This window comes from Vitis riparia, chromosome 4, assembly GCF_004353265.1.
Source record: "Vitis riparia cultivar Riparia Gloire de Montpellier isolate 1030 chromosome 4, EGFV_Vit.rip_1.0, whole genome shotgun sequence".
In the NCBI taxonomy this organism is placed as follows: Eukaryota; Viridiplantae; Streptophyta; class Magnoliopsida; order Vitales; family Vitaceae; genus Vitis; species Vitis riparia.
This window is the reverse complement of record NC_048434.1, coordinates 21,396,593-21,423,905: the sequence shown is the minus strand read 5'-3', so window position 1 is coordinate 21,423,905 and position 27,313 is coordinate 21,396,593. Positions and strand designations below refer to the sequence as shown.

The window sequence follows — 27,313 nt, the reverse complement described above, 5'->3', positions numbered from 1 at the left end:
AGCGGTTAGAGCCGGATGGGTAAAAATATTCGCATTAGGCGGCTATGTGGGAGCATGGATTGCTGAAAGGTCCACTACAGGCCCCATCCAGATATTACCCTCACATACCAACAGTTCCTCATCCAAACTCAACTCAAATAACCACATCTACTGGCTGTCTAATGAGAGCCCAATGACATATGTTCATATTTTTCTAAAACAACCACCCACCGATTTACATGGATGATTATTTCATGACAATGGCCAAGGCTTCAAACCTATAAATTAATTGAAGTCAATTATTGAACAAGCTATGATCCCACCATCTCAAGTCAGCAGATTCCACATTTTTAATCAAGGAGTGTCCAATTGACCGAATCTTAATCAAGTATATGTGCTATAGAATAAACCTTTTTAATTAAGGTCACAGTCAAATTTCTTCAGTTTATAAATATATATAGATATATATGACATAGTGAATCAGATAAAGAGAAGCTTGGTGCTGAAGTCTTCGGTCAAGCAACGGCCTCCGTTATTCTAACAAATTAACATAAATCAATGGGTCTGTTTATTACCAAAGCAACTTGCATTATCATTGTCACTTCTTAATTGACTTTAGTTAATTCACATCCAGTCTATATATAAGGTGTGAGAAATATGTAGTAACTAGGCAACTGCACCAAATTAAGGAGGTAAGAGAGAGAGCTTCAACTAGTGAAGCTCCATTGAATATCATAAAAATGAGCGAGATGACAGAAATAAGTTCTTCACCCGTAAATCCAAAACCTGCATCAGCTGAGCCATTGGCCACGGACGTGCCAACTGGGCCGCCTGTCTCCTGTCCACCCACCCAGTATCGGTCTCGGTCTATGAATAGAGACTCTAGACCGCCACCAATTGTTCCCACAGGCCGTATGGTGGAAGCTCCTCAAACCAAGACCCCCAAAACTCCCAAGACTCCCAAAACTCCCTAGACTCCAAAAACTCCCGGACTGTTTTTGACACCTCGCTTCACAACTCCTTTGGGGAGTCCAGTGAGGAAGGCTCTTCACCTCACCAAGCTTGATCCTCAGGACGCTTGGCTTCCCATCACTGAGTCAAGAAACGGCAACGCCTACTACGCTTCTTTCCATACTCTCTGCTCCGGCATCGGAATTCAAGCTCTGGTCCTCCCTGTCGCCTTCACCATTCTTGGCTGGTAACCCCACCTGAGCCTCATTTCACTTTCACCTCCATGCTCATCTAACTACCATTTCCAAAAACAAACATTTGTTAACCACGTATATTTCAAGAATATTCATGTCAAATCTTAACATTAAAATATAAAAATCCAGTGGTCAACTACTCAAAGATTTTATTCTTTTTGGCTTCTCTTTTGTGATTGATTGCAGGACGTGGGGGATAATCTGTTTGGCTCTAGCATATGGCAGTTGTACACTCTATGGCTACTCGTCAAGCTCCATGAATCCAAAGAAACTGGGATGCGCTACAGCAGATATCTTCAACTCTTCAATGCTACTTTTGGTATCATTCACCCACTAATCATTGCTACACAAAATTTATAGAAAACCATCCAAATAACTTTGGTGTAATTGCATATCTCAGGTGTAAGGCTTGGGAACTTACTGGCAGTATTTCCAATACTGTATCTATCTGCTGGGACTTGTATCACATTGATCATCATTGGTGGGTCAACATCAAAAGTCTTCTACCAATTAGTATGTGGAACCATATGCACCAAGCAGCCACTGACGCCTGTGGAATGGTACTTGTTATTTACGTGTGCCGCTGTGTTACTACCACAGCTACCAAACTTGAACTCCATAGCAGGAGTGTCCTTGATCGGAGACATTACAGCCATAGGGTATTGCACCTCAATATGGGTGGTGTCAATCTCAAAGGGTAGGCTTCCAGGAGTGTCTTATGATCCAGTAAGAGGCGATTCCGACATTAAATATGTTTTTGATGTGCTTAATGCCCTTGAGATTATTTCTTTTGCTTTTAGAGGCCACGACCTTATACTCGAGATTCAGGTACTCTATTATTCCTTGAAAATCCATTGTCTTTGCTTGCTACTGCAAATTTTACTTTCTAAGATGAACTGGATGTGTTATTGCCCCACTTGAAGTAAGGTTCCATGGGGATTGCTCTGTTAACTAGGCCATTTTCTTTTAGAAGTCTACATTGATAGTGTTACGTTAGCAGAGCATTTGGGTGTTACAATTAATTTCTTACTTTAATAGGCAATTATTAAAAGAAACAGTCAAATAATGAAGTGTGAACTCAGGATCTTAAATATTTAGTATTAAGAAAATTAGGAAAATATTGCTTCTTGAATAAGCTTTTTTTTCTCTGCTTATGCTTCTTGAATAAACTTTTTATTTTTCTGCTTAAAGCCAAAACCAAAAATTATTCCATACGATGTGTATTCATTGAATTTGAGGTTATTGCCTTGTAATGGACACTAAAGGAGAATGTATGGTGTTACAATTTGACAGATACCAGCAAATGGGGGAATGCTAACAGCCCTGTATGCATGCATTCCATGGGCGGGATGTGTCGCATTGCGAGGACTCACAAGTTTGTTTGTGATAGTCAATGCAGTAAGCTCATTCCAAATTTATGGTATGCCAATGTTCGACCTTCCAAATATACGAGCAGAATGAAGAGGGCGTGTCCATGGTGGCTGCGCTCATTGTTCAGGGCTACGTTCGGATATGTGTGGTTCTTTGTGGCAGTGGCGATTCCGTTCTTGGGAAGTCTGGCTGGGTTGATAGGGGGATTAGCACTGCCTGCGACAATGGCGTATCCATGCTTCCTGTGGCTTAAGATCAAGAAGCCCAAAATGATGAGCGTAGCCTGGTTGCTGAACTGGGTGTTAGGCGTGGTGGGCATGCTTCTGAGTGGTGCATCGATTGTAGCCGGAATTTATGTTATAATTGACACTGGCATTGAAGCCAAGTTCTTCCACCCTTGATAAACCCACATTTGTTGTTGGTCTTTTCTGATTTCTGATTTGTGTGTATTGTTTGTATACGATATCTGTCATTCAGTTCATAGTATCACCTAAAAGTCTCTCTCCTCTATCTGATATTCCGATTGCTTTCATTCAGACATCACCAACTCAAATTGGCATACCAAGAGAAGCATCACAAATTTCATAAAGATTTCTATAGCAAGTAGAGAGTAGAGACGGCATCCATTCAATTGGAAAGCGTAGCCTAGCCCAATCGGATCAAGAAGTATTGCAGAAATGTACTGATTCAGAGATTTTTTTTTCCCCATCACATGTCAATCTTTGATTGGTTGGTGCACTTGTTTCACAAAAACAATGAAACAGGCTGTGCATACCCACATATAACAATAGGATCGTAACAAATTTTCAAGGTTCAGTCATAAGAACAAGAACTCACAAAACAATCCTCCTTTTTCATGTGGCAAAAAATCCATAGGACCACAGACCATCGCAAGGCAAACCCTGTAAGCCCACACCGCAAGGAGATCTTCTACTTCTACTTCTACAAAAAAACCTGAAACAATTTGTGGGGAAGAATTGCAAGCAAAAAACAAAAAAATGAAAAATCATGTAAAAGGAACAATGCTAACAATGTCAGCAGCATCGACAGGTTAAAACATCCAAGCATGTGTAGGGTCTTGACTTAATTTCAAGTTCCTGTGCAGATGGAAGTGGTTCCATCCTGTATATGCTGCTGCGGGCAAAACAAAACTCGTACAGATTTGTGCAAACTCCTTTACTGAAAGGATACACTCTTTCAGGAATCCCTCTGCAATTGACATAAAGAATTTAGTGAATTACAATTGAACTAATACAATCAACACATGCATAATTGTTAACTGTTCCATTGGGTCATTTTATTACACCACCCCCAAGGTGTTTGTATCAATGCATTATTGCAAAACTAGTTGTCCTTCCATCTAAGGTGAGGTTCCCCATCTTTGACCAGAACAAGGCAAAGAGAGTTCCATTCCTTTTTAATCTAGCAAATTATCTTTGCTTTAAATATCATCACCAATTGTTCGATACATAAATATGTTACAGTAAACCATGAACAATTGCTCAATGACAGTAAATCATCACCAATTTTGTTGAATAAAGAAATATATTTCAGAAAATTACTCCTTTTATAGAAGTTACCATTCAATAAATCAACACACAGCATGACATCATATTTTCATAATGCACCAAGTGATGAATTAGGCTACGTTTGGTTCTCGGAAATTTGGAGGAAAAATGCAATGGAAAGAAAATAGAGAGGAATAGTAGAGGGAAAGAAAAAATGAAGGGAAATAAAAAAAAATTTTAAGTCAATAAATTATTTTTATACACTACCTCAAAGGCTCAAACTCATTTCATTTATTTTAACTTTTCTATATAAGAATTAAATAATTTGAAAATGTATAAGTTTTTAACAATTTTTAATTATATTTGATTTTCTTTTATATTTTGTATATTACAATCAAACGTGAAAAAATCATTTGTCTGGACATTTTTTTTCTTTCTTTGGTACTTTCTAAGAACCAAAATAGCCTTAGTGGCTTGAAGTCATCAATTCATAAGAACTAAAATGTTAAATGTGTTCTAAGCATAATCACAAGAGCATGAAAGAATTAGCAAACCTTAGATATGGAATGCGTCTACGCCTTACAAGCTCATAAGTAGTTTGGTTTGTTGCAACAAGATAGCTGTAGAAAAGACAATCAGGACTAGAACACTTAAGAGTCATGCCCTTTATAGCAACATACTGGCTAAAGCTATAATAAATCAATATATATATTCACCAAACAACTTATGGAAGTAAACTAGTGAAGCATAACATTAAAACATTTGACTAAAATAGGAACAATAGAAGCAGATCATAGAAAGATTCAAGGATAGCAAACAAGAAGAAAGCAATTAGTAGTAGTACAGTTTGACTTCTATATTACACAGCATATAAAGCTACAGATAATAAATCATATCATAAACATTATGATACTAAGAAAAAAAATTAAATTAGTTCATAACTGAGAAAAACTTACCTATGGAAAAGTAACAGGAGAAGCAGAAAAATCAAGGAAATTGACAAGGTAACCAACAGCACTATCATAATTGCATCCATCCACCTGCCAACAATCCCAGAGCAGAATCCAATTATAAATTTCAATTAAAGCAAGAGGATTAAAAACCCTCCATAGATGGCTAACTAAAATACCATAACAAACCACAACAACCAAATAATTACAAGACACCACCCTTGTTTTTTAAATAAAAAATGCTTGGCAGTGTAATTGTGAAAGAGCACCAAGACCATTAGACATTGCATGTATCAGCTGTGTTAAATTTCAAACATAACATGAGAAGTTGAAACATTACCAAGCCCTTGATATGTTAGCTTTCAAGTATGAGATATACAAGATGCCAGTCCAGAGGCATAATGCTGTCTCTTCACAAATGTACCACCTGGTATAACAAAATAGGCCTTAGTTAGGAAAATATAGCAACGTATGAAAAAAAAAAAGAAAAGAAAGGAAGAGGTGTTTTGACAAGTGCCTATAGTATTTTAAACAGCTAACCCTTCATAACCATTCAATGAGAAAAGTGGTGGAGCCAGAAACTTTCAGTAAAGGGGGCAATGGTGATAATATGCATTATAATAACCATCAATAAATTTGAAAAGTAGATGACAGTACCCTCATTATCATTCAACAAACTAAGTAATTTATTAGAGAAAGATGACTACAAAATTTTCAACAATTCTATTAATTTTTTGTAACAAAAAAAGCACATATTTAAAAAAATTTCAAAGAATTCAATAATCTCTCTAATAAATTTTAAGAGCTTTTCCAATAAACTAAATACAAATCAATTGAAAGTAATCCGGTCTTTTATTTAAGAATTACCTAGCATATGGTAACATGAGAGTAGCACTATCACTAAAACATAAACAATTCTTATTGTCTATGATTTAAAGTATCCTATTCAGCCATATTATAGCGTATGGTTAAAAATAAACATAAACTCTCTTAAGTTGAATAATTAACTAGCATATAATCCAATATAATCATATAGTTCAGTTGTAAATTAGCCGTCATTTAATTAAATCTCAAAAAGTTTTAAATAAAATAAAATTTTCAAATTGAAACTAAAGAGAACACGACACTAAAAAAATTATTTAATAAAATAAAATAGTTAGCATATGAAAGAAAGAAAAATAAATTAGGATAATAGTTGCAAGAGAAAAAAATGATGAAGATGGGATTAAAAACAGAGAGAGGTCTGCTTATTTACCTATCCAAAAAGAGAGAGAGAGAGAGAGAAGGGGGGTGGCAGGGGCGACGGCTAGCCTTTTTTCTTTTTCTTTTTTTGCCAATTTGCCTTCTGAAATTTCAAAATAAAATTTATATTTTTTTAGGCAAGACAAAGCTGCCATTTTCCATTTTATTTTGTTCAAAATAATCATACAAAGTTCAAAAAGTGAAAAAAGAAAAAAAAAAAAAAAAGCAGGAGAGAGGGGGGGGGGGGGGGGGGGGTGGGTGTGCCTTGTGCCCCACCAGCCCCTTACGTGGTCCACAACTAAATGGAAAGAAATTTTTATTTTGTGCTAACAGCTACATAGCTGCCTCTAGTGTGCACATTTCTATAGCCAGTAGCATAAGTATGCATTTCCTAATCATGGTTAGTTTATTGGAATCGAATTATATAACAAATTCGAGAAGATCCAAATCAAATCAGAACTCAATGACTATGGAAATAAGTTGACAACTTGCACACAACTTAAAAGAGGTACATAAGAGACATGATAAAATGGACTAAGCACTTAGTAAATAACCGAGGATAACACTCCATTGATGATGAACAAGAGATAAACTCAATTGGTTCAACAATATAAAATACAGGGTACAATACAGATGAACAAAAAAATTCAGCCATTCACATTCAAATTAAGTTTTTAACAAATAGTTTACCAGTTTCAATGTTGCTTAGAAAACTTTCAAAATCCACATCAAGAGATATTTACATATAGGAAAATTTTGGAGCAATTGGTGAATAACACATCAGAAAGACATAAACTCACCAAAATCGACAATGGTTGCCCTGGCCTATGCATGTTCCAAGCCAAACACAATGATGATCAAACTGAAGAACGCATTTGTCACAATCATGGCAATGCTTTGCTCGTGGAGGCTGCAAATATGGTGAGTGAAGAATAAAAAATAGTTAATTAATATTAAAGAAACACAAGAGATCATTAAATTTACAATCTCAAATGAATGTATGATTTCTGATCACAAAAAAAAAAAAATATATATATATATATATATGAATGTATAATCAATGTTTTCATAACCAGACCAATCATTGAACAGAAAAAGTCACCTTTTCTAGGTTCAATAGTCAGACCAATGATTGAACCACGATTGAACCAGTAACATAATAAATATATAATTCATATATTATTAAAAGAATATCCTATGGCCGAGGAAGAAAATTCATATGTTAAAAAGGATTACCCAAGGAAATCAATCAGACTTATTTTATTTTTTCAAGAGTACTATTATTGTATTTATACAATCTTTTAATAAATTCATGTCACCAACAATAAGATTGATATAGTCCATTCAAACCCAAGTTGTGTGAATTCATCCAAAGTTGAGGTAGCCCCAAAATAAATTCACATGTCACCAATAATTTTTTTTTTTTTTGATAAATAAAGAGATTGTATTAAAAAGCCACCAAAGCAGTGGCTAGAATTACAAGAAAGAAAAAAAACGCCCCTCACACCCTAGCTGAACGCCAAGGCCCTAGGAGCAACCCAAAAACCACCCTTAACAGGAGACCACCCAATCAACAAAATCAACTAAGGTCGAGGGACCATCTTTTATAGACATTTTTGTCTCCAACCAAAGACGATAAACAAAAGAAGACTTAAGCCTTTGAATTGACAGCTCTATTTCCTCAAAAGCCACTTTGCTCCTTGTCTTCCAAACTGTCCAAAATAGGCACAACGGACTTGCTTTCCAAACACCCTTCCTCTTCTTACCCACAAAGGTCTCATTCCACCCCAAAAACATCTCCTTCACCGTGGCTGGCAGCACCCACTGCATCCCAAACAAAGAGAAAAGAAACACCCAAAGAGTCCTTGCCTTTTCACAATGGAGTAGAATGTGATCAATTGATTCTTCGTTCCTTTGGCAAAGGTAACATCTGTTCGCTAGTGCCCAACCTCTCCTTTGAAGCTGATCTAGGGTGAGCGCCTTCCCCCACGTTGCTTCCCACCCAAAAAAACTCACTCTAGGCTGCACCGAGACTTTCCAAATAGCCGACAAAGGGAAGGAGGCTAGATAGCCTGATACTAATGATTTGTAAAGAGACTTAACTGAAAACTTCCCACATTTAGTCTCTCTCCAAATCACCCTATCATCCACACCTTGCTGAATTCTTTTCCCATTTAAGGCCACAAAAAAACTGTACACCTCGTCCAACTCCCAATCATTCAACGGTCTAGAAAACAACGGGCTCCAACTTCCCCCACTCTCATTGCACCTCCAAACATCCTTAACCCAAGCATCCTTAAAAACCGCCAAAGCAAATAATGAAGGAAAAGAAACACAAAGAGGTTCATCCCCACACCAAATATCTTTCCAAAACTTTACCCTTTGCCCATTCCCCATAACAAAAAATAGCCTACTTTTTACAACTTCCCAATCCTTCCTAAGAGTTTTCCACAACCCCACACCATACTCCCCCTTTGCTTCCTTTGAACTCCATCCCCCTTGCTCCTCCCCATACTTTCCCCTAATCACTTGGTTCCAAAAAGCCTCTCTCTCAATAGCAAATCTCCAACTCCATTTACACAAAAGAGCCTTATTGAGGATAGAAAGGCTCTTAACCCCCAACCCCCCATTACACTTCTCAAGGCAAACCAGATCCCACCTAACCAGATGAAGCTTCCTCTCAAGAGCTCCACCTCCCCATAAGAAATCCCTCTGAATTCGCTCTAACCTCAGTCTGACTTTTCTTGGCATAGAGAGCATGGACATAAAGTAAATGGGCATACTAGCTAGAGTACTCCGAATCAAAGTGATCCTACCTCCTTTGGATATGTATTGGCTCTTCCATCTATCCAATTTTTTCCTCATTCTCTCCTCCACACTGTCCCAAACAGCCAGCGATCTGTGCGACGCACCTAAAGGCAACCCCAAATAAGTGGTTGAAAGACTTCCAACCTTACAACCAATAGTTGCAGCCAACTCCTCTGTATCATCCACACAACCCACCGGAATAAGCTCATTTTTATCAAGATTAATCCTCAAACCCGACATGGCCTCAAACCACATTAAAATCCAACTTAAATACAGCATTTGATCCTTGGAAGCTCCAGAAAAAACCAAAGTGTCATCAGCAAACAAAAGGTGTGACACTTTAACTCTCTTGCCACCCCTACTCCTCACCTTACAAGTTGACACAAAACGGAAAAGCTGATAGTGGAGATACACCACTTCATCCACCTAATCCATTTTTCCCAAAACCCCATCTTACTCATGACTAAAAACAAAAAAAGGCCATTCCACATGGTCATACGCCTTCTCAATGTCCAACTTGCACATCACTGCCCCTTCCTTACTTTTTAAAACCGAGTCTAAAACTTCATTAGCCACAAGAACAGCATCCAGAATTTGCCTTCCTTCCACGAAAGCATTTTGAGCCTTGGAGACCACCTTCCCCACCACCGTCTTTAACCTATTAGCTAGAACTTTAGCCAACCACTTATACAGACCTCCCACCAAGTTGATAGGCCTAAAATCCCTTAAGTCTTCTGCCCCTCCTTTCTTTGGGATCAAAACAATAAAAGTAGCGTTAAGACTTTTAACAAAACGGCCATGGTTATGGAAATCCCTAAAAAACCCTATGACCTCCTCTTTCACAAACTCCCAAGAAGATTGTAAAAAAGCCATGGTAAATCCATCAGGCCCAGGCGCTTTATCCCCACAAAAACCTTTAAGAGCCGCCAGCACCTCTTGCTCCGAGAACGGCTCCTCCAGATTAGCTGCATCCAAAGCCTCCAACCTCTCAAAGGACATCCCTCTTATGCTAGGTCTCCAACCTCCCACAGCAGACAGCATAAATTTAAACTCATTCACCACCCCATCTCTAACTTCATTCTCCTCTGTTAACCAAACTCCATTTATTTTGACCCGGTATAACATGTTCCTCCTTTTGTGAGCATTGGCCATCCTATGGAAGAAACTAGTGTTCTTGTCCCCCTCTCTCAGCCAAACTTCCCTTGATTTCTATCTCCACGAAATCTCTTCCAACAACGCCCACTTTTTAAAATCCTCCTTTGCTTCTCTCCTTGCGTCCACCTCTTGAACAGAGAGAGGTCGAGTTAATTCCACTTTGTCCCAGAAATCCACCTTATTCAAAGCCAAAACCTTATTGACCTCCACTTTACCAAACTCCAGTTTATTCCAATTTCTCAACAAAGGCTTCAAAGCTTTCAATTTAGAAGCCAGCACAAAGCCCGCAAACCCACTAAAATTGAGGCCCACCCACCACTCCTACACTTTTTCTTTGAACTCTTCTTCCTTCAACCACATATTCTCAAACCTGAAAGGCATCGGACCACTCCTAACTCCTCCCCCATCTAAAAGAATTGGAAAATGATCTGATACCGGCTTAGGAAGGACACACTACACAGTCCCAGAGAAATGATCCTCCCACTCATTCGAGACCAAAAACCGATCGAGCCTTGAATGGGATTGATTGTTCAAACCTCCCTTCCAAGTGAAGGAACCTCCTTGCAAAGGCAGGTCCCTCAACTCTAAATCCTCAATAATCTCCGAAAATCTCCTCATTGAAAAAGATAATCTGCCTCCCCTACTGCTTTCCACAGGAAACCTCACAACATTGAAATCCCCTGCCACACGCCAAGGATCACTCCAAAGACCCCTCACCGCCCCTAATTCAGCCCAAAAATCCTCCCTTTCTTTCTTCAACGAAGGCCCATAAACCCCAGAGAAAATCCAGCAGAAATCGTCCTCACAGCTTTTGAATTTGCAGGATACTAAAAAGTTCCCCACTTCCGCTTCCAATAATTGAAGCACCCTCTTTCCCAGAACACCAGCACACCACCAAAAGCTCCCCTTGAATTTAACACCTTCCAGTCCAGACATCTTCCCACTCCGAGGCTTCTAATTATCATCCCTAACATTTCCTGCATCTTGGTCTCCTGTAAACACACCAAATCCACCTTTTGACCCTTGATCAACGCCTTAATCACCTTTCTTTTCTCTCTATCATTAGCCCCTCTAACATTCCACGACAAAACTCTTAATTTCATGACACCAACCTTGAAAATCCCCTCACCCCTCACAAAACCGACAAAACTCCAACTTCAGTTAGCAATCTGAAGTAACCCCGCACTCTTTCCATTACCACAATAATTCACTGAGCACTCAAGCTTTTTCAATTCTCTCTCTGATTTGGATACCTTTTGAACCTTCCTTCTTTTTCCTGCCACACCGCCCTTACAATTTTTTCACTCTTCCATTCTTCTTAATAACAGTAGAATTTCCCCCTCAAAACCCTCCGTAGGCATTCCCAGACACCGGCAAAGATTCACAAAATCTCCGTTCATCCACAATCCCAGCCCACTTCTGTTCTCTTCCTCCGAGGCTCTTCCCACAACTTCTGTTGGCATTTCTCCCCTCTCACTCTCCTTAAAATCCTTCTCCATGTCATACGAAATTTCTCTCCTCCTCCCATCAGCCCCAATAATCCTCAACGGGTTAACCCTCCCTTCTCCGTTCACCAAAGGTGGCCCCTCGAACGCCACCAAGTCCCGATCAGCCACAAAATCCCTTTTTTTTCCCCCCACAGAAAGAAGAAGAAGAAGAAGGAAGTCCCCGATCCCCCAAGCTAATAAAAGAACAGGTTACGGGATGGGGGTACCTGGAACCTTCCTCCAAAAGAGCCTCATCTGCTCCAGTCGTCCCTCCTTCAATCCACAGCACAGTGCCGAAGATGGCCTCGACGAGCCTTGACTCCACGCACGAAGACTGAGCCACAGGAGCCCTAGCTTTCTTTAAACCTCCATCGTAACCCATCTGGGCCACATCCTCTTGAATGGGCTGGCCCAAACCCCTGAGCCCGCCTTCCTTTAACATTCCCAAAGACGAGTAACGACCCTCTTGACTAAGGCCCACTCCAAATCCTTCATGGGCCTCGGGCTTCCCCAAGCCCACAGGTTGCATGCAACCCCCCTGGGCTCCCATCTTCTTAAAGCTTCTCCCCTTACTTGACTCAGCCCAACACACACTAGGCCCACTACCTTTTCCCCTTCAAACCACTCCTTTTGAGACAACACTCGTGTTCTCAACTACTCCCTTTCCCTTCCCATCAAATTCCTCACTTGCTTCGGTACCCCTCGCCATATCCCGGGCCATGCCCCACAGTATCAGCTCCCACCTGCTCATCACTGCCCTTCTCACCTGCTTCCATAGTTCCTTGTACCCACGATGGCCCCACACTACTTCCCACGTGTGAAGCCAAGGACCCTTCGTCTCTACCCTGTGGCCTTTCCCTTCCTTGCACCGGCACTGTCACCGACACCCAAGGCGGCACCTCCCACCAAAGTTGAATTGCGAAGCACATCGAGCCCACCACCAGATTTAACGTCCCCGGTAAATTACCATCCGTCTTCACTAAAAACCTAGCCCACTGAAGCTGAGAGAAGTTGGTTGTGTCGTCATCCACTGCAACCAAACCTCCACAGCTATCCCCCAATTTTCTAAACACTTCCTGGTTCCAGAAATTAAGGGGAAGTCCCACCACCCTCACCCAGCATTGGTTTGTATGAACTCCAGAACGAAAGCAACCTGCTTCCGGTCCCCATCTCTCTAAATGAAGTAACTTATCCTGAAAATGTCAATTAAGCATGATGTTCAAACACTTGCTCACTATCAATAGCCCCATGCCTTGTATCATAAGTGAAATACAGTTTTATTATTTATTTAATTTTATATTTTATCATTTTTATTTGTATTTCAATAATTTTATAATTTTATGATGTTATATTCTTATTTGATTTTGGTATTAAGAAAAAAAAATTAAACATGTGTGAAACTCTAATAATGTAGTATAATTTCCCTCATCTCTTTTAGGCTCTCAGAAAAAAAAAAAAAAAAGTGAAGATGGGAAGATTAAAAAAAAAAATTTAAAAGGTCAGGTGTCTTCCCTTTTTGAAAAAAGAAAGGGAAAAAAAAAAAAAGATAAGGTGAGATGAGAAGACTAAAAAACATTAAAAAAAATTAAAAAGTAGGGTGCAGTGACATAGGGGAGTGTGCTGAGCCTCCTCACATAGAGGATGAAAAAATAATTAAAAACTTTTAGAAAGTAAGGTGGAAATCTGTGTTGGTTACCTAAGGGAGGGAAAAGTCAAAAATAGTAGGCGTTTAGGTGGCCATAGGAGGTAAAAGACCGGCCGGTTCACCGGTTGGACCAATGGTTCCACCGATTCAACAATAGTTCAATGCCAAAAATGGTTTGATAATCGAACCGAATCTCTTATAAAACCAGTCAACGGTCAGACCAGTCAAACTGGCTAGTCCAATCCAGTTTTTAAAATATTGTGTATGATATCCACAATTTCTTGCTTATTGTTATTCAACTAATTTCATATCATACACTCTTGTAGGGACTGTTGTATCATTTGATCTGCATACCAGAACTGATAAAATTCAAGATTATGCAAGATAATACACAAAAGATCTTTTCTTGGCTCTCTTCTACAGAATTTCATGTGTGAACTTGGATGTGCAAATTGAGTAGAGGTCCTGGAGAAGATCAAGGAGTGGCCTTCTAATTGGGTTACTATCTTGCCCAAAAAGGCATATTTTCTCCACCTAATCATTCAATGATTTTGTTCCCTTTCTGGTTTGCATCCCAGCCATCCCCTTCTTCATGTCTTTTTATTAAAAGAATGAAGTGGGACCTCATTCAATCCAAGGATTGGTCAAAGAAGCTAATGGACTACTCGTTCTTCCTAGTGCCTTTCTAACTTTCATGACAAACCAACTAAATTGGCAACAGAGGCCCATAACAGCTCCTTACCAGTTTAATATAATACAGATTTTCACAAACATCATCAGAATTCTGGTACTCTTTTGGTTGAATCATAAATCAAAGAACATAAGGTGACCCCAACAGCAATTATGAAAATCTTCATTAGTGGGCAAGAGACAGAATGATATGATTGCAGTAATATCACACAATTATGCATTCCAAAGATCATTGCAGATATTGATTCATGCATTCAGGTGTATCATACAAAAGATGAATACATAAGAAATAGTACTACCTGCAAAACATTACAATTTGTGCAAGTCCAAGATCTGCAAAACCAGGAGGAAGTAATCAGTATGATCTTTGGGAATTCTCAAGTACACAGACTCGGTCTCCCACCGCCCTTCTACACTCGTTGATGAATCATTTATTTAAAAGTATAACTTAGGCAAATAGTGGAGAGGAACATTAATCATATCAGATATTAGGGAAGGGAAATCCCTTTGCAAGAGGTATATTTAGACTGATCTTCATCAATGAGTACACTGCTATAAATATATTTAGAATATTTTCCATCAATGATTATACTGCTAGAACTATGTTTAGAACAATCAAGTATCCTACTGAGCCCTATGATGATGGCTTGAACTCTCCCTTATGATGTAGGACTACCAATACATTGAAACCTGACATTTATGGTCATTGACAACTTATGACAAACTGATAAGCTTTGAGGGCTACAACAAGATAATTTACTAAGTATCTCTTTATTTGCCATTGTTAAAGAGTTTACACATGTTATTGGATTCAAAACTAGATTAGGTGTACTGAGTGAGAAAACATTTAATTTTACCAAGGTCTTCATTTTCAGCTTCAATTAAACTAATTTCTCTCAGGATTTGGGAGCGCAAAAGCCTTCGTTCTCCAAAATATATCCACAAGTAAGCAGATCTTACATCTTGAATTGGCTTCAGGAAGTACATCCTTATGCCCTTCTCTACCAATCTCTATTTTTTTTTAATCTCTGTGGCTACAGCGAACTTTAGTCCAGGCAATTACCAGAAGATCTAATGACAGTTTTTCTCAGCTCATTGATAATCATAGCATCAGATAAATGATAAAGGTTTGTGATTTCTATGCCTGGAACAAAACACATACAAAATAACCTAACAAATAGCATTCCAAAGTGAATGTCAATTTTCAAGAGATAGATGAGGGATGTGAATTGAGGAAGATTATATGCATGTTTTTATGTGTACATGGTCAATAGCAGCTCCTGCAAAGCATTGCCAAGAGAAATACATCTAGACAACCTCTGAAAGGATTGCTTACCTAACAGATGAACCAGGAGGATACATGTCCATCACCAGCTTTGTCCAAGAAGTTGCATTACTTCCCAGAGGATTTTTTCCTGACTGACTTCCCTCCACAGTAATGACATAGCTTCCATTTTTGCTTGAAGCAGGTTGTCTTTGCTTGATCATGGCAAAAATAAGGTAAACGGTAAGACATTGCAACTAATATTTAACTTAACTCACATAGCAATCTCATTAAATTATCTCCACATGATTAACCAGTTGACGCAGGTATCAAACTACAAATGTGCAAGTAAATGGAATAAGTGCTCACTTTGAAGTTGTTGATGTCTTCCTAAAGATAGCATCTGTCTCATTAGCAGCCCTCATTGCATCAAGGACATATCTAAAAATTTCAGAATGGGAATAAAACCATCATGTTAGACTGAAAATGGAGTACAATTACCATAGAGTGCACATTTTCTAAATTCAATCTTGAGGAACTAACAAAATGCACTGTCATTTACCCTGGAGAAGAACCTGAGGTAAAGAAATATTGAGCCACTGTAGCAACAAACAGCAACAAATATATTGCAGTGTACCTTGACAATGGGGAAAAAAGAAAGAGAGAAAAGTCAAGGAAATAACACCAAGTGCTAAAAATAATATAAAAAAAATTATCTGATTAGCAAAAAGAATTTCTGAATACGAATAACCCAAATTTCTTTACAAATAACCGTTTTGAAGAGCAAGCTAGATAACTCGGCAAAGTATGAAAATACACTAAGCCATGGGTACATTTGACTAAGTAGTACTTAAAGGATACTTGAATAGTTCATATTCTCTATTTAGATGTCTTTCTTATATACTCTTGGAAGCAATAAATCTGATATCAAACTCTATCAGTTGAAGGAGAGATAATATTTCTCATTGCACCAAGAAAGGAATCTTGTGGCAGCTTCTCTTCTCTTCTCTTTGTTTGGGGTAGAATGGGTGATGGCAGATTCAGTTAAAGGGGCCCCTCTTAAGTTGGCAAGGGAACTTTGTGGGGAAGAGAAGAAAAAAGCTTGAAAGTCTGCCCCTTTATGCATTTGTTGGACTATTTGGAGTGAAAGAAACAGGAGGTGCTTCGACAACGCGGAAAAACCAGATCAAGTGTTAAAATCCTCCTCCTTTTGCTCACTTTTGGAGTGGGTGAGGGTGGGCTTAAATGATGTGACTATATCTATGGTAGAACTAGTCGATTGGCTTGGTGTCATGTAAGGGAAGAGGCTATTGCTCTTGCCTATCTCTTGTATTCTTTTTGTTCTTGCCTTGGTGCCCTTGTATACGTCCTATGTACTTTGGTGTGTTTTTTGATAGGCGGTTGTTAATATATGTTTTTGCTTGCTTATCAAAGAAAAAATATATATCTTGTGTTTGTGTGTGTGCAAATAAGCATTCATAAATAACCAGTTATTCTTCTCCAGCTCTCCCACTAGATGTTTATAACATTAGAATTACAACCTACTCTAATCAAGGCTGTGAAAGACTTCATTCTAAGCATATTGCAAGCCCATTCAGTTTCTCCCTTCCAGACTTCAATTGGTCAAGCAAGCATATATTTATTCTCAATGCATGCCCAGAATATGGAAGGATAAGCAAAGGGCTTGCAATGGTTCTTCTGCAGAATGCACAACTACCATTTCAAATGACACTCCCACTCAATCAATCTGTCCTTGGTGGAGATATTTCCTCCCTTAAAAAAATGAACCATATCAGAATGACAAAAAATGGCTTTAAGGAACCAAATTAAGAAGTGACATGGGACCTCCAATATAGAACTCCTCAAAAGTGTTACATGGAGAAGCAATTCCATGCCTCCCATATTTAGTAGTTGATCATACCACCCTAATCCTAGCCAGTGAATAAGGAATAACTCTATGGATGCCTACTCACCTTTTATAGCTCCACTGAGTTCTCTCAAGGATGAATTCTTTGGTTATCTACTATTTTACTGTTCACTAAGCTTCTAAAAACTGAGTCCAGAGTAACAGATAGACTAACCTGATCAACAAAAGGGCCACAAGGCACCAGTTATCAAACCAGAGGAAAGTTCTTCTAGTGGATCTGACAATGTTTTTTTTTTTTTTTGATAGGAAACGACAACGGAATATATTGATAAAAAGAAGGTACAATTAGAAGGATGAGAAATCCTCCCACCAAAGAAAAACAAGACTACAAGTAATCAAATATAAGAAATACAACGAGAGAATAAGCAAACGGTCTATTTACACACCGCTAACCAATCAAGTTGTAACACGTTAAGGTATCCCCTTAAAAACCTTAGAACAAAAAGCCCATAGAGAAGCCAAAAAACGAATAGAATCCCAAAGATACCCTGAATTCCTTGCTTTATCCTCAAAAATCCTTACATTTCTTTCCCGCCACACCACCCACATTAACGCGATGCACGCGTCTTGCCAACAACCCCTCTCTTAGAAGATCCGAAACCATTAAAATTAATAAAAAACATGTCAGAGATTTTGCCAATGTGCTTAGCAAGAGTATGGAAAAACTTAAGAACTGGGTAAACTGTTTATTGTCAACCAAAATTCAGTATTTGCCCTCTTTAATCAACCAAGGGGCAGTTCCTTTTCACTTATAACTAGAAATTCATTATCTTCAAAATGTTACTAGTAATGATCGACAATTTTCCCTTCAAACAAACTTGGGTAATTCACATTCAATTACATTTTCCCTGCAATCAAATCCAGGCAATGCATATTCAATAATGACTCGGCAGTCATTTTAAATACCAAAATTTCATAATTTCGCATGTCACTTTCCCTTCCATGATGCAGCATGACATATTATCGACCAATCTTCAAAAAACACAACCAAGAAAGTTACTGGCTCAATGCAACCCAAAACCATTCTATTCAAATGCTTAGGGTTCTAAGTCGCCAATATAAAACCTAACCTTCACTAATTAAACTCCATAATTATCAAAATTCAAATACTTAGGTCTCTACTCATCCAGTATAAAATCTAACCTTCACTAATTAAATACGACAGTCATCAACTGGCAACACAGTATTTGGAGGCACAGACGTAAAACTTAACACCACCTTCAGCACAAAGTCCATGTTTAAAATTGGCAGGAAAGAAAAACAAGATTTGAGCTCAATAGAAAAGAAGAATATTATACAACCCCGGAGTTGTTTCAATACCATGGTTCCTTCTTTGTTTTTTCTATCAAGTCGCTATCAAACAGAAAGAGAACGCCCACGTAAATGAGATGCAGAATCACCAGAGCCACCTTCAACCCCAACGAAGATCTCCGAGCTGAAACTCACAAACCCAAAAACAAAAAACAACACGAAAGAAACACAGAGGCAAAAAAAAAATAGTGAATGCTCCATTCGGTAGCTGAGAAAAAAGATGGGAAACTAAAAGAAATCAGATTCTCTGGAATCCCATATTTTCAACTGACCCAAGCACCACTTTTCCCCTCATCTGACTTTCAAAAACATTTTCCCTCATTTCCTCTCGCTTTCCCAGACACCAAACATAGGGCTAAAACACAAACAAAAAATTCGAATCACAACGAGAAAATGTACCGGGATCGGAGAGGCAGGGAAAGCAGCGAAAGCATCTCTCCGACACTCGATCCCATGGGTCTCGGAACGGCCGGCACATACCCAAGATGGTCATCAATTCATCAAAAACATTAGGATCCCAATCACCACTCTTGCCCGATAACCGTCCAACAGATCCTAACAAACTTTCCCGAGAAATTGACAGAAAAAAAAAATGAAAAAAAAAAAATCGGTGAACTCCCCCAGAAATTGAGGAAAAGACACCACTCTCCGCTGAATTGGGACGAAGAAAACAGGATGAAAGAGCTACGAAAAAGCCAGAGAGAAATGGGGAGAAAGAAACAGAGAGAGTTTAACACGCGGCTGTATGCCTCGTTTGGCCAGCAGGTGAATAGATGTCGGCGTATTTTTCATTTTACAGTTTTAATTTCCAGTATATTATATTTCTGATTTTTTTTTTTCCATCATACAGTGAAATTAATGTCAAAATAAATGAGTTGTAAAATAATTATAATATTATCTATATATTTATATCTTATCACCATAATAATAACTATGTATGGATTATAGTTATTACATCATTTCAATTTGATTCATTATTTTCCACGTCAGATTAAGTTTGATTAAGATTTGATTAACAGTTTTGTATTTTTGAGTGAGTCAAGCTAGGGTTTAATAATTAGATTCAAACAAAAAAAAATGAAACTCGTATACATCTTTTTAAACTATAGCTTTTGTATAATTTCCAATTTTTTAAGCTTTAGCTTTTGTGAGTTCTCCATTACTTGTGTGGATAACTCCTAAGTCCTACCGTATAAAATATAAAACTTCGATTATAGGGATCAATTTCCATTCGCATAGCTTCTTAATAATTTTATAAAATTTTTGTATAATTTCCTTTTAAATAAGTCGACATATGTTACTGTTAGTATTTGATTAAAAAAATCTCTGTTTTAAAATTGGACGTGAGATTTTCATCTCATGCAACTCCTCCATTACGTGCATAATGAGAATAATACATAGAATCCAAAAAAAAATCCTCAAAAATATGTGATAATAATTGTGATTAAAATCAAATATAATTATCAAAACAACAAATATCCATCTTGTTTATACTTGGGGATAATAAACATCCATGTCATTGGTACTTCTGGATAACAAACATCCATCTTATTCATACATTAACGCTAGATGTTCAAAAAGTTGACTAGAGATTTCTCATTTTATGGTATGACTCTTCCCAATCCTCTCAACATAATTTATACAAAGATTTAATATTTTTATTACCAAATAAATTTTATTTAATAATTTTTTTTTTTTTAAAAAAAAAAAAATATATATATATATATATATATATATATATATATATATATATATATATATATATAACATTATCTTTATTTTTAATAACTACTTTTAACACTTAAATCAATTTAAGTCATTAATATTTTAATTTCTTTATGCATTTTTATCTCATTTATTGATATCCGTGATTCTAAAAATCGATTTTAATTTTTTTTATTACTTATTGATAAAAATTTAAATATTAAAAAAATTAAAAATATTTTTTAAAATCATCATCAAATAAATGTCATATATTTATACTATCATCCAAATATCTAAAATTCACTATATACTTCTAACAAGTAAAATTATAAGCTCGATAATTGACAGTTAAAAGACAATTGAAACAAAACTTTAATTTTGTAAAACAAATAGCAATTTCATAACAATCTTCTTCAACATAATTGGTTGATTAGACTAAATTATTAAGGGGTTAGTAATATTATTCCATTACCAAACAAACAACCTCCGATCAATTGGCTAATAAAACAACCCATGTTAATTGGGTGTTGATAAGACTACGACTCCTCCCTCCAAATTTTGGGCACGTTTAATTCATTACGAGTTTGGTCAAACTCGTCACCAAAAAATATGTGGATTTTTGGGTAATTCGAGAATTAATAAATAAGTGATCTCAAATGGCGTGGACAGACAGAGAAGCCCACGTGTCCAGTGCTACAACCAGGTGTTTCGCGAGATATGTAATTTAAAACTTGTGGGTAATTGGGGGTCCTGATTGGTTAACTGACCCAGAATACCAACAGCTACAACCAATTTTTTAGTTAATGCGGCGGTCAACTGCCTTCCACCTAACAGCCCAACCTAACCCTTGCGGTCGACGCTAGACTACTACACCTAAAAACTTTAAACTCATTCCTACGGGATCGTGGGGTTTTTTTTCCTTTTTTAATAATACTCTATAAAATAATGGTTGTGGGAAAATAAATTATTATATTTGTGAAAAAAAAAATCCAAAAGGCTTTGTCTAGTTTCTAAAAGGTTTGGAAAAAAAAATACAAGAAAAAAAATGAAAATTAAATAAAAAAATAAATTTAAAATTAATAATTATTTTTGTAGCATTTCTCAACTACCAAACATAATCAAAATAAACCTTGATAACCTAGGAATATTGTCCTTATTTTAACAACTTATGATTAATTTTTAAGCTAATGTTCAATCTCTAAATTATAGAATTTGTTGTTTTTTACCATTATTACACCATCTCGTAGAGTAAGCATATTTTGTATTTATTATTGATGCATTATTTAGAGGATGTTTTATAAATTAAAATTATTTAAATTAAGTTTTTAAGCATATTAAATATATTTGATAAATTACATATTATAACTTAAAATTAAAATTAATTGTGATAAACCAACTTATTGATTTAATATTACTCAATAATTTAAGTTAAAATAATTTTAAGTATTTAGATTTACAAAATTCAAAACTCTATTTGAATACCATTTTAATGAAAAGTTGAAGTTAAAGTCACGGTAACAATTTTTGAAAGATAATATTGATGTCATATAAAAGTATTTATTAAATATAAAATAACTCCTTACATAAGTCAAAATAAAGCTTTTACAAGAAGTAATATTTTCTTAACTTTCATATTAGTTCTTTTTTAAGACATAACTTTAAGATGTTATTAAACTTAAAAAAAAGCTTTTAACTTCTCAAAAGTTACTTAAAGTCATAAAATTTAATTATTTTCTTTTATTGGGAAATGAAATTTAATATTTAATTAAATAAATAATTGTATTACTTAAAATTTAACTATTACTATTTTAATTTAATTTTTTGTTTTTAAAATTTTTAATTTTTCTATTTTAATTTAATTCAAATAAATGTATTCATAATTTTTTTTTTCTTTTATATTTTACAAAGAGGAATGTAAAATTTAAGTCTTAATGGTATAAAAAAATGACAAAAAAAAAAGTGTAAAGAAATGGTAAAAGAAAATTATTTAAATAAATAATGAATCATTTAAAATAAAAGATTGTATTTTTTAACATTTTAATTAATAATATCATTAAGGCTATAATTTGTTTTCGAAAAATTTAAGGAAAAATGCAAAAGAAAGAAAATAAAGATGAAAGATAGAAGGAAAGAAAAAATGAAGAAAAATAAAAAATAAAGTTAAAATTGATAAATTATTTTTATTTATAATTTCAAATTCATTTTATTTATTTTAATTCGTCAATATAAAAATTAAATAATTTAAAAATATACAAGTTTTTAAATTATTTTAATTATATTTATTTTTCTTTGGAATTTTTCGTAGGATAACCAATCATGGTTTGTATCAATTCCTTTAGTAAGTGTATATGGGGGGTGGGGTTGAGGGGGAACAACATAAGGGTAGGTGTTTTGGATCAAATGTGTTGTTACTATACGTGCTCGTATGAGTTTTTAACTTTTCGTAATGTTTAGGTATAGTTTTGAACACGAAGCTAGGTGTAATCAAATCATACTTCGTATTGTAACTAGGAAATTATAACTTAAGACAAGGCAACAAGACTTACTTCTTTAAGTCCAATATGAAAACAGAGAGGGCCGAGTCGGGGACAGTCGCGACACGGCAGTAACAACAACAGCGACGATGATTCGAAGGTTCAGAAGCATGTGGGTTTCACTTTCACAGTGGTTCATGAAATCTTCCTCTGTTCCTCAACTATGTCTGCAATAGTCCTACTGCACAAGTCATCACTTATTTAGCAATCTTTCATCTTCAAGGTTTTGCTTATCCACTGCCTCACTTTCATGTCAAACCTAAATGAATCTGGACATCCCTTCCTTCCCAAGTTATCGTAAAAACATTTCAATCAACATATACACGATTTTCGCAGTAGAACTGATAAAGTTTAATATGATTCGTCAAGATGACACAAACCTAACATATTGTTCGTGAGTTTGAGTTAAATATAAATAGATTTGAATCAACTTCGTATCAATATGCGTTTAATAAATAAATAATTTTTTTTATCAACCTACATAACATGAATTTAACCCGAATTAACTCATTTATTATAAACAAGTTTGATTGAGACGATAATCATATCGATGTTCGCAAGATCCAACTCAATCTTATAGTTAAATATGATGATCTAATTATTAAATGTGTTAAATGAGTTCTATAACATGTTACCCTTTTAATAATTAGATAGTACTTGAATTTATATTTTTGATACCATCATTATTTGTGTTAGGTTTAGATTGAGTTATGTAATAGAATGCTTAAAACTTTAACCCGCTGTTCATCCCATCAACATGAATTGCCAGCCTTACGGTTTCTTGCTATCCAGACAACCATCTTTACAAACTATTGGCTGCTACCTTAAAGTCATCCCCATCTCTACCAGTCACAAAATCTAAATAAGGTAAGTCTACACTTGGTAAACATTTGTTTTTTAGCCAACTTTCAACCTCATACAACTAAATTAGATGTGAACTTATTATACATTAACACACTTTTCATCCACGTGTTGTCATTAAGTTATGATTTTTCAACCATCTCGTAAGTCTAATTATGGAAGTTCTTTCCCACACGGATCATTCTTTCTTCCTTTTAGGTCAAGCAATCGAAAGGCACAATAAAGTTTTGCATACATTAATTCCTGCCAATGCCTATTTCTACATGTGCCCATCCGTACAAACTAGACAAATTAAATAACTCACCAAAAGGGAAGGCACAGTAAAATTACATTTTTTTTAATAGGTAAAAAGAGTGATTAAATTAAAAGCGCTTGAAAGAGGGGCATCAAATTATACAAAGAGCGCCTTCCGGTCAGCCAAAAACAAAAATACCCCAGACGCGACCTTCTTGTAGGCCTGCCGATCAAACTGGTTGCTGTGACCCAAACATAGCAGAAGCCCATCTAAAAATCCAAAAAGATGAAAAAAAATGCATCTTCTACCCACCCACTGCTGTGATTTCCCACTCTCCCTATCCAAACCCTCATCGTTTACCTTCTGATCCCTGGCATAAAACACCCCAGTTTCTTTAATTCCCTTTCAGATTTTGAAGAAGAATTCTTTCTCTTCCCATCCTCTCGCTCCCTTACCTCTTTCCTAGCCTCCATTTTCCTGAGGAGCGCCAAGATCTCAGCCTCGAAGTCCACTGTCGGCATGCCCAACCAGTCGCTGAAAGCTTCCAGGTTGCTTGAGGACCAATTCTCCATAGGCACCTTTTCCCTTGAAACCAAGCCAAGACATGACCCCTCTTCCTTATCCTTCTCACCCACTGCAACTTCAATCGGGATCACCCCAGCCTCTTCAAACTCCAACGAAGAGTCGTTTTCCGAAACCATCCTTAGGGGACTGTTATCCTCTCCCAGAGAATCAACAGCAAAAACCACCCCACATCCCTCCGAACCAAGACCAGTCCCACAAAAAGAAGGAGAAGAAGCTGCTCGTGTCCCCAAGGAAGAAACAGAGAAAGAAAAAGAACCAGGATGTCTCGCCGCTTCTTCCATAAGGGCCATGTCGGTGCTTGTGTGAAGTTCCACCGGCGGGGAGAGCTTACGATTCTGGAAATAGTGCCCTCTAGAGGAGAAAGAAGCCCCCAAAAGAGTCGGCTCCTCCGATGGGCTATTCTTAGAATCAGAACTGTAGTGCACGTTAACAGAGCCCTCACCTCCACCTTGGGCCACACAAAGAACAGGAAGTTTATGGGCCTTCATGGCAAGATGACCCACACGACAGGCCTCCTTAGACTTTAAAACTTTTGACCCTTCCAATGGGCCACTACAAAGATGGGCCGCTTTACCTGAGAATCCTTGCACTTGGGCCTCTTTCAAACCCTGAAAGCCCACTTTTTTCAGCCCACCAGCAGCCCCACTTAGGGTTCCCTTACAAGACACCCCACCCACGCGGCGCCCTTTGCAATTAGCTTGCTTCCCATCACCATTACCCTCTACAGCTTTCTGCAGCCCACTGCCTACCATAGCCTTTTCAGAACCATCAACTACTACCAAACCTTTTCCCTCTGACCCCCCATGGGCCCCATCACAAGGCGACACGGCATCTGCCTTCAACTGCTGCAGCGGAACCTGCACCCTCACGCTCTCAACAGCGCGTGTCTCTCCCGTAACTTCACCCCTAACCTCTAGACCAGAAAACCCACAACTCGAAACCTCAGTAGAAAACCATGGTGGTACTTCCCACCACCACCTTCAACATCCCAGGCATCCTTCTCCCATCCAACCTCACTAAAACTCTTGCCCATGGCAAGTGTCGGAGATGAGCTGTGTCTTCATCCACTGCAACAAAACCCCCGCAACTATCCCCAATCTTTTTTAACACCTCCGGACCCCACAAGTGCAGAGGAAGCCCCACCACTCTCACCCACACTTCCTTGGCGTGCTCACCTTTCCGACAACACCCTACCTCCGGGGTCCACCTATCCAAATGCAAAACCGTTCCCTTAAACCTTCTTACACCCCTTGACAACACCATTTCTGCATCAGAGCCATCCTCAAACTCGAACAAGAGTAGGGCACCCCCTAGCAAGAAAATCCTTACTCCCCCTCTCAGAGACCAATTATGGACCTACCCAACTCCTCAACGCAAGCAAATCTGGAGTTGGGTCTAGAAAATCTCCCCATCTCCCTACTAGACAGCTACTCAAATGCTCCATCCTGGGCTGAACCTCCTCCTCCCCAATCTGAATCCAGACTGCTTCATTCACCAAACCATGCTCTTTCTTAACCAAGTCTACAATAGACCCCTTCAGTGGATTCACAGAACTACTACCTATCTCCAAAGACCTTGAGGCAGTTGGGGATGGAAGCTTCATTTCCTTTGAGGAAACTGCTCCGAGAAAGCGAAGCTTCTCGGCCAGGATAGACCATCCCCCAGGGAGACTTCTTCCTTCAGGGAAACTCAAAGTGAACCTTTTAGTCCCCACAGAGCAAACCGAGCAAAGAATGAGTCTCCCTGCCCCATTTGAGCGTAGTTCCAGCCTGAACTCCCTCCCATCTTCCACCCAACCTTTGTTGCACAACTTTTCATCCTCACCCCTACAACAAGCTTCCACACCTTCCAACAAACAACACAAACTCCTTTCCCCAAACCTGATCCACCATAACACACCTCTGCATCTCTCCAAGATTTTCCCTTTCAGTTTCCCTCCAAACACCTCTACTAAGATTTCAAACGACTTGGACCCCACTGCAAAACAGCACCTGCCACCTCTCATCTCTCATCGTATCAAATTGTTGCTAGGTTTCCATGATTTCGCCACCAAGTTGGAACTTTTCAGCAATGTTTTATTTTGAAAACCACAACAGCCTCTCCTCCCCCACGCTCCCCTCTCTCTCACTCTCTCAATCAGCAAACTAACATCTTCATCCTCTCTCTCTCTACGAGCAAACTAACTTCTTCATCCCCTAATCCAAAGAAAAAAATGAGTGAGCTATAAAGAAATAATTGACATGATTAGGAAAGAAATTAGATGTCACATCAGAACAGTGTCTTTAGCAAGGCATTCAGCTTTATCAATGATGATGACTCAACTTTTTTTCATTCCTTTTCCAAAGCAACTCGGCTATTAGAAATTCAAAGTAATAGATGAATAGATGACGGTTTGGCTTCATAAATATGAACAATTGCTTATAATGCTTTCAATACAGCCAGTAGCGCAATCAGAGGGCAAAAAATACATACCCAAACACTGAACGCCGACCACAAGAGAGGAATCAAAGTGCTGCTCAGTTCCATCTGAAATAGGTTTACCACTGAACAGTCAACCTCAATTCACGATCCAGACAGAAGAATTCAAACAACAAGAATATGATCAGAATGAAAGTAGCATACCTTCTGTTTCCATTGTAAATAGTGAGGAACAGGAAGAGGACCAACCATCTTATGCAGGATAGGAGAAGATGAATCTGACCTGTGCAATCCATGCTGTGTTCAGGAGGGCAAAAGATTGATACTTGCTACTGATCATAGGATATGAAACCCAGCAATGTGAAACAACTACATTCCAATTAAATGCATCCAATTCTTTCCAAAATTTGCTATGGTTAATTTATCTGCATTAT

The 27,313-nt window shown here is 37.5% G+C and overlaps 2 protein-coding genes and 1 pseudogene across 3 annotated transcripts; 1 reads left to right on the top strand and 2 right to left on the bottom strand.

Annotated features, from left to right (window-relative positions):
* The first annotated feature begins 709 nt into the window (after positions 1-709).
* Positions 710-3,168, top strand: LOC117912576 (annotated as a pseudogene).
* On the bottom strand, positions 3,153-19,307 carry LOC117912575 (protein S-acyltransferase 10). 2 transcript variants are annotated; one of them, XM_034827216.1, is made up of 11 exons: positions 18,942-19,307; positions 18,552-18,666; positions 15,867-15,941; positions 15,674-15,745; positions 15,377-15,514; positions 14,347-14,373; positions 7,056-7,172; positions 5,354-5,440; positions 5,020-5,103; positions 4,618-4,683; positions 3,153-3,764 (listed from the first exon to the last, which is right to left on the bottom strand). In XM_034827216.1, the coding sequence occupies exons 1-11, from the start codon at positions 19,033-19,035 to the stop codon at positions 3,590-3,592; spliced, it is 1,050 nt and encodes a 349-aa protein (XP_034683107.1). In that variant the 5' UTR covers positions 19,036-19,307; the 3' UTR covers positions 3,153-3,589. The 2 variants fall into 2 exon arrangements, with proteins under 2 accessions (XP_034683107.1, XP_034683106.1); XM_034827215.1 differs by having other exon boundaries at positions 7,056-7,165; positions 14,340-14,373; positions 18,942-19,306.
* A 4,627-nt stretch (positions 19,308-23,934) lies between these two features.
* LOC117912765 lies at positions 23,935-27,312 on the bottom strand. The gene is made up of 3 exons (XM_034827465.1): positions 27,084-27,312; positions 26,934-26,987; positions 23,935-26,656 (listed from the first exon to the last, which is right to left on the bottom strand). Exon 3 carries the CDS (start codon positions 25,211-25,213, stop codon positions 24,233-24,235), a length of 981 nt encoding a protein of 326 aa, XP_034683356.1. The 5' UTR covers positions 25,214-26,656; positions 26,934-26,987; positions 27,084-27,312; the 3' UTR covers positions 23,935-24,232.
* Position 27,313: the final 1 nt, after the last annotated feature.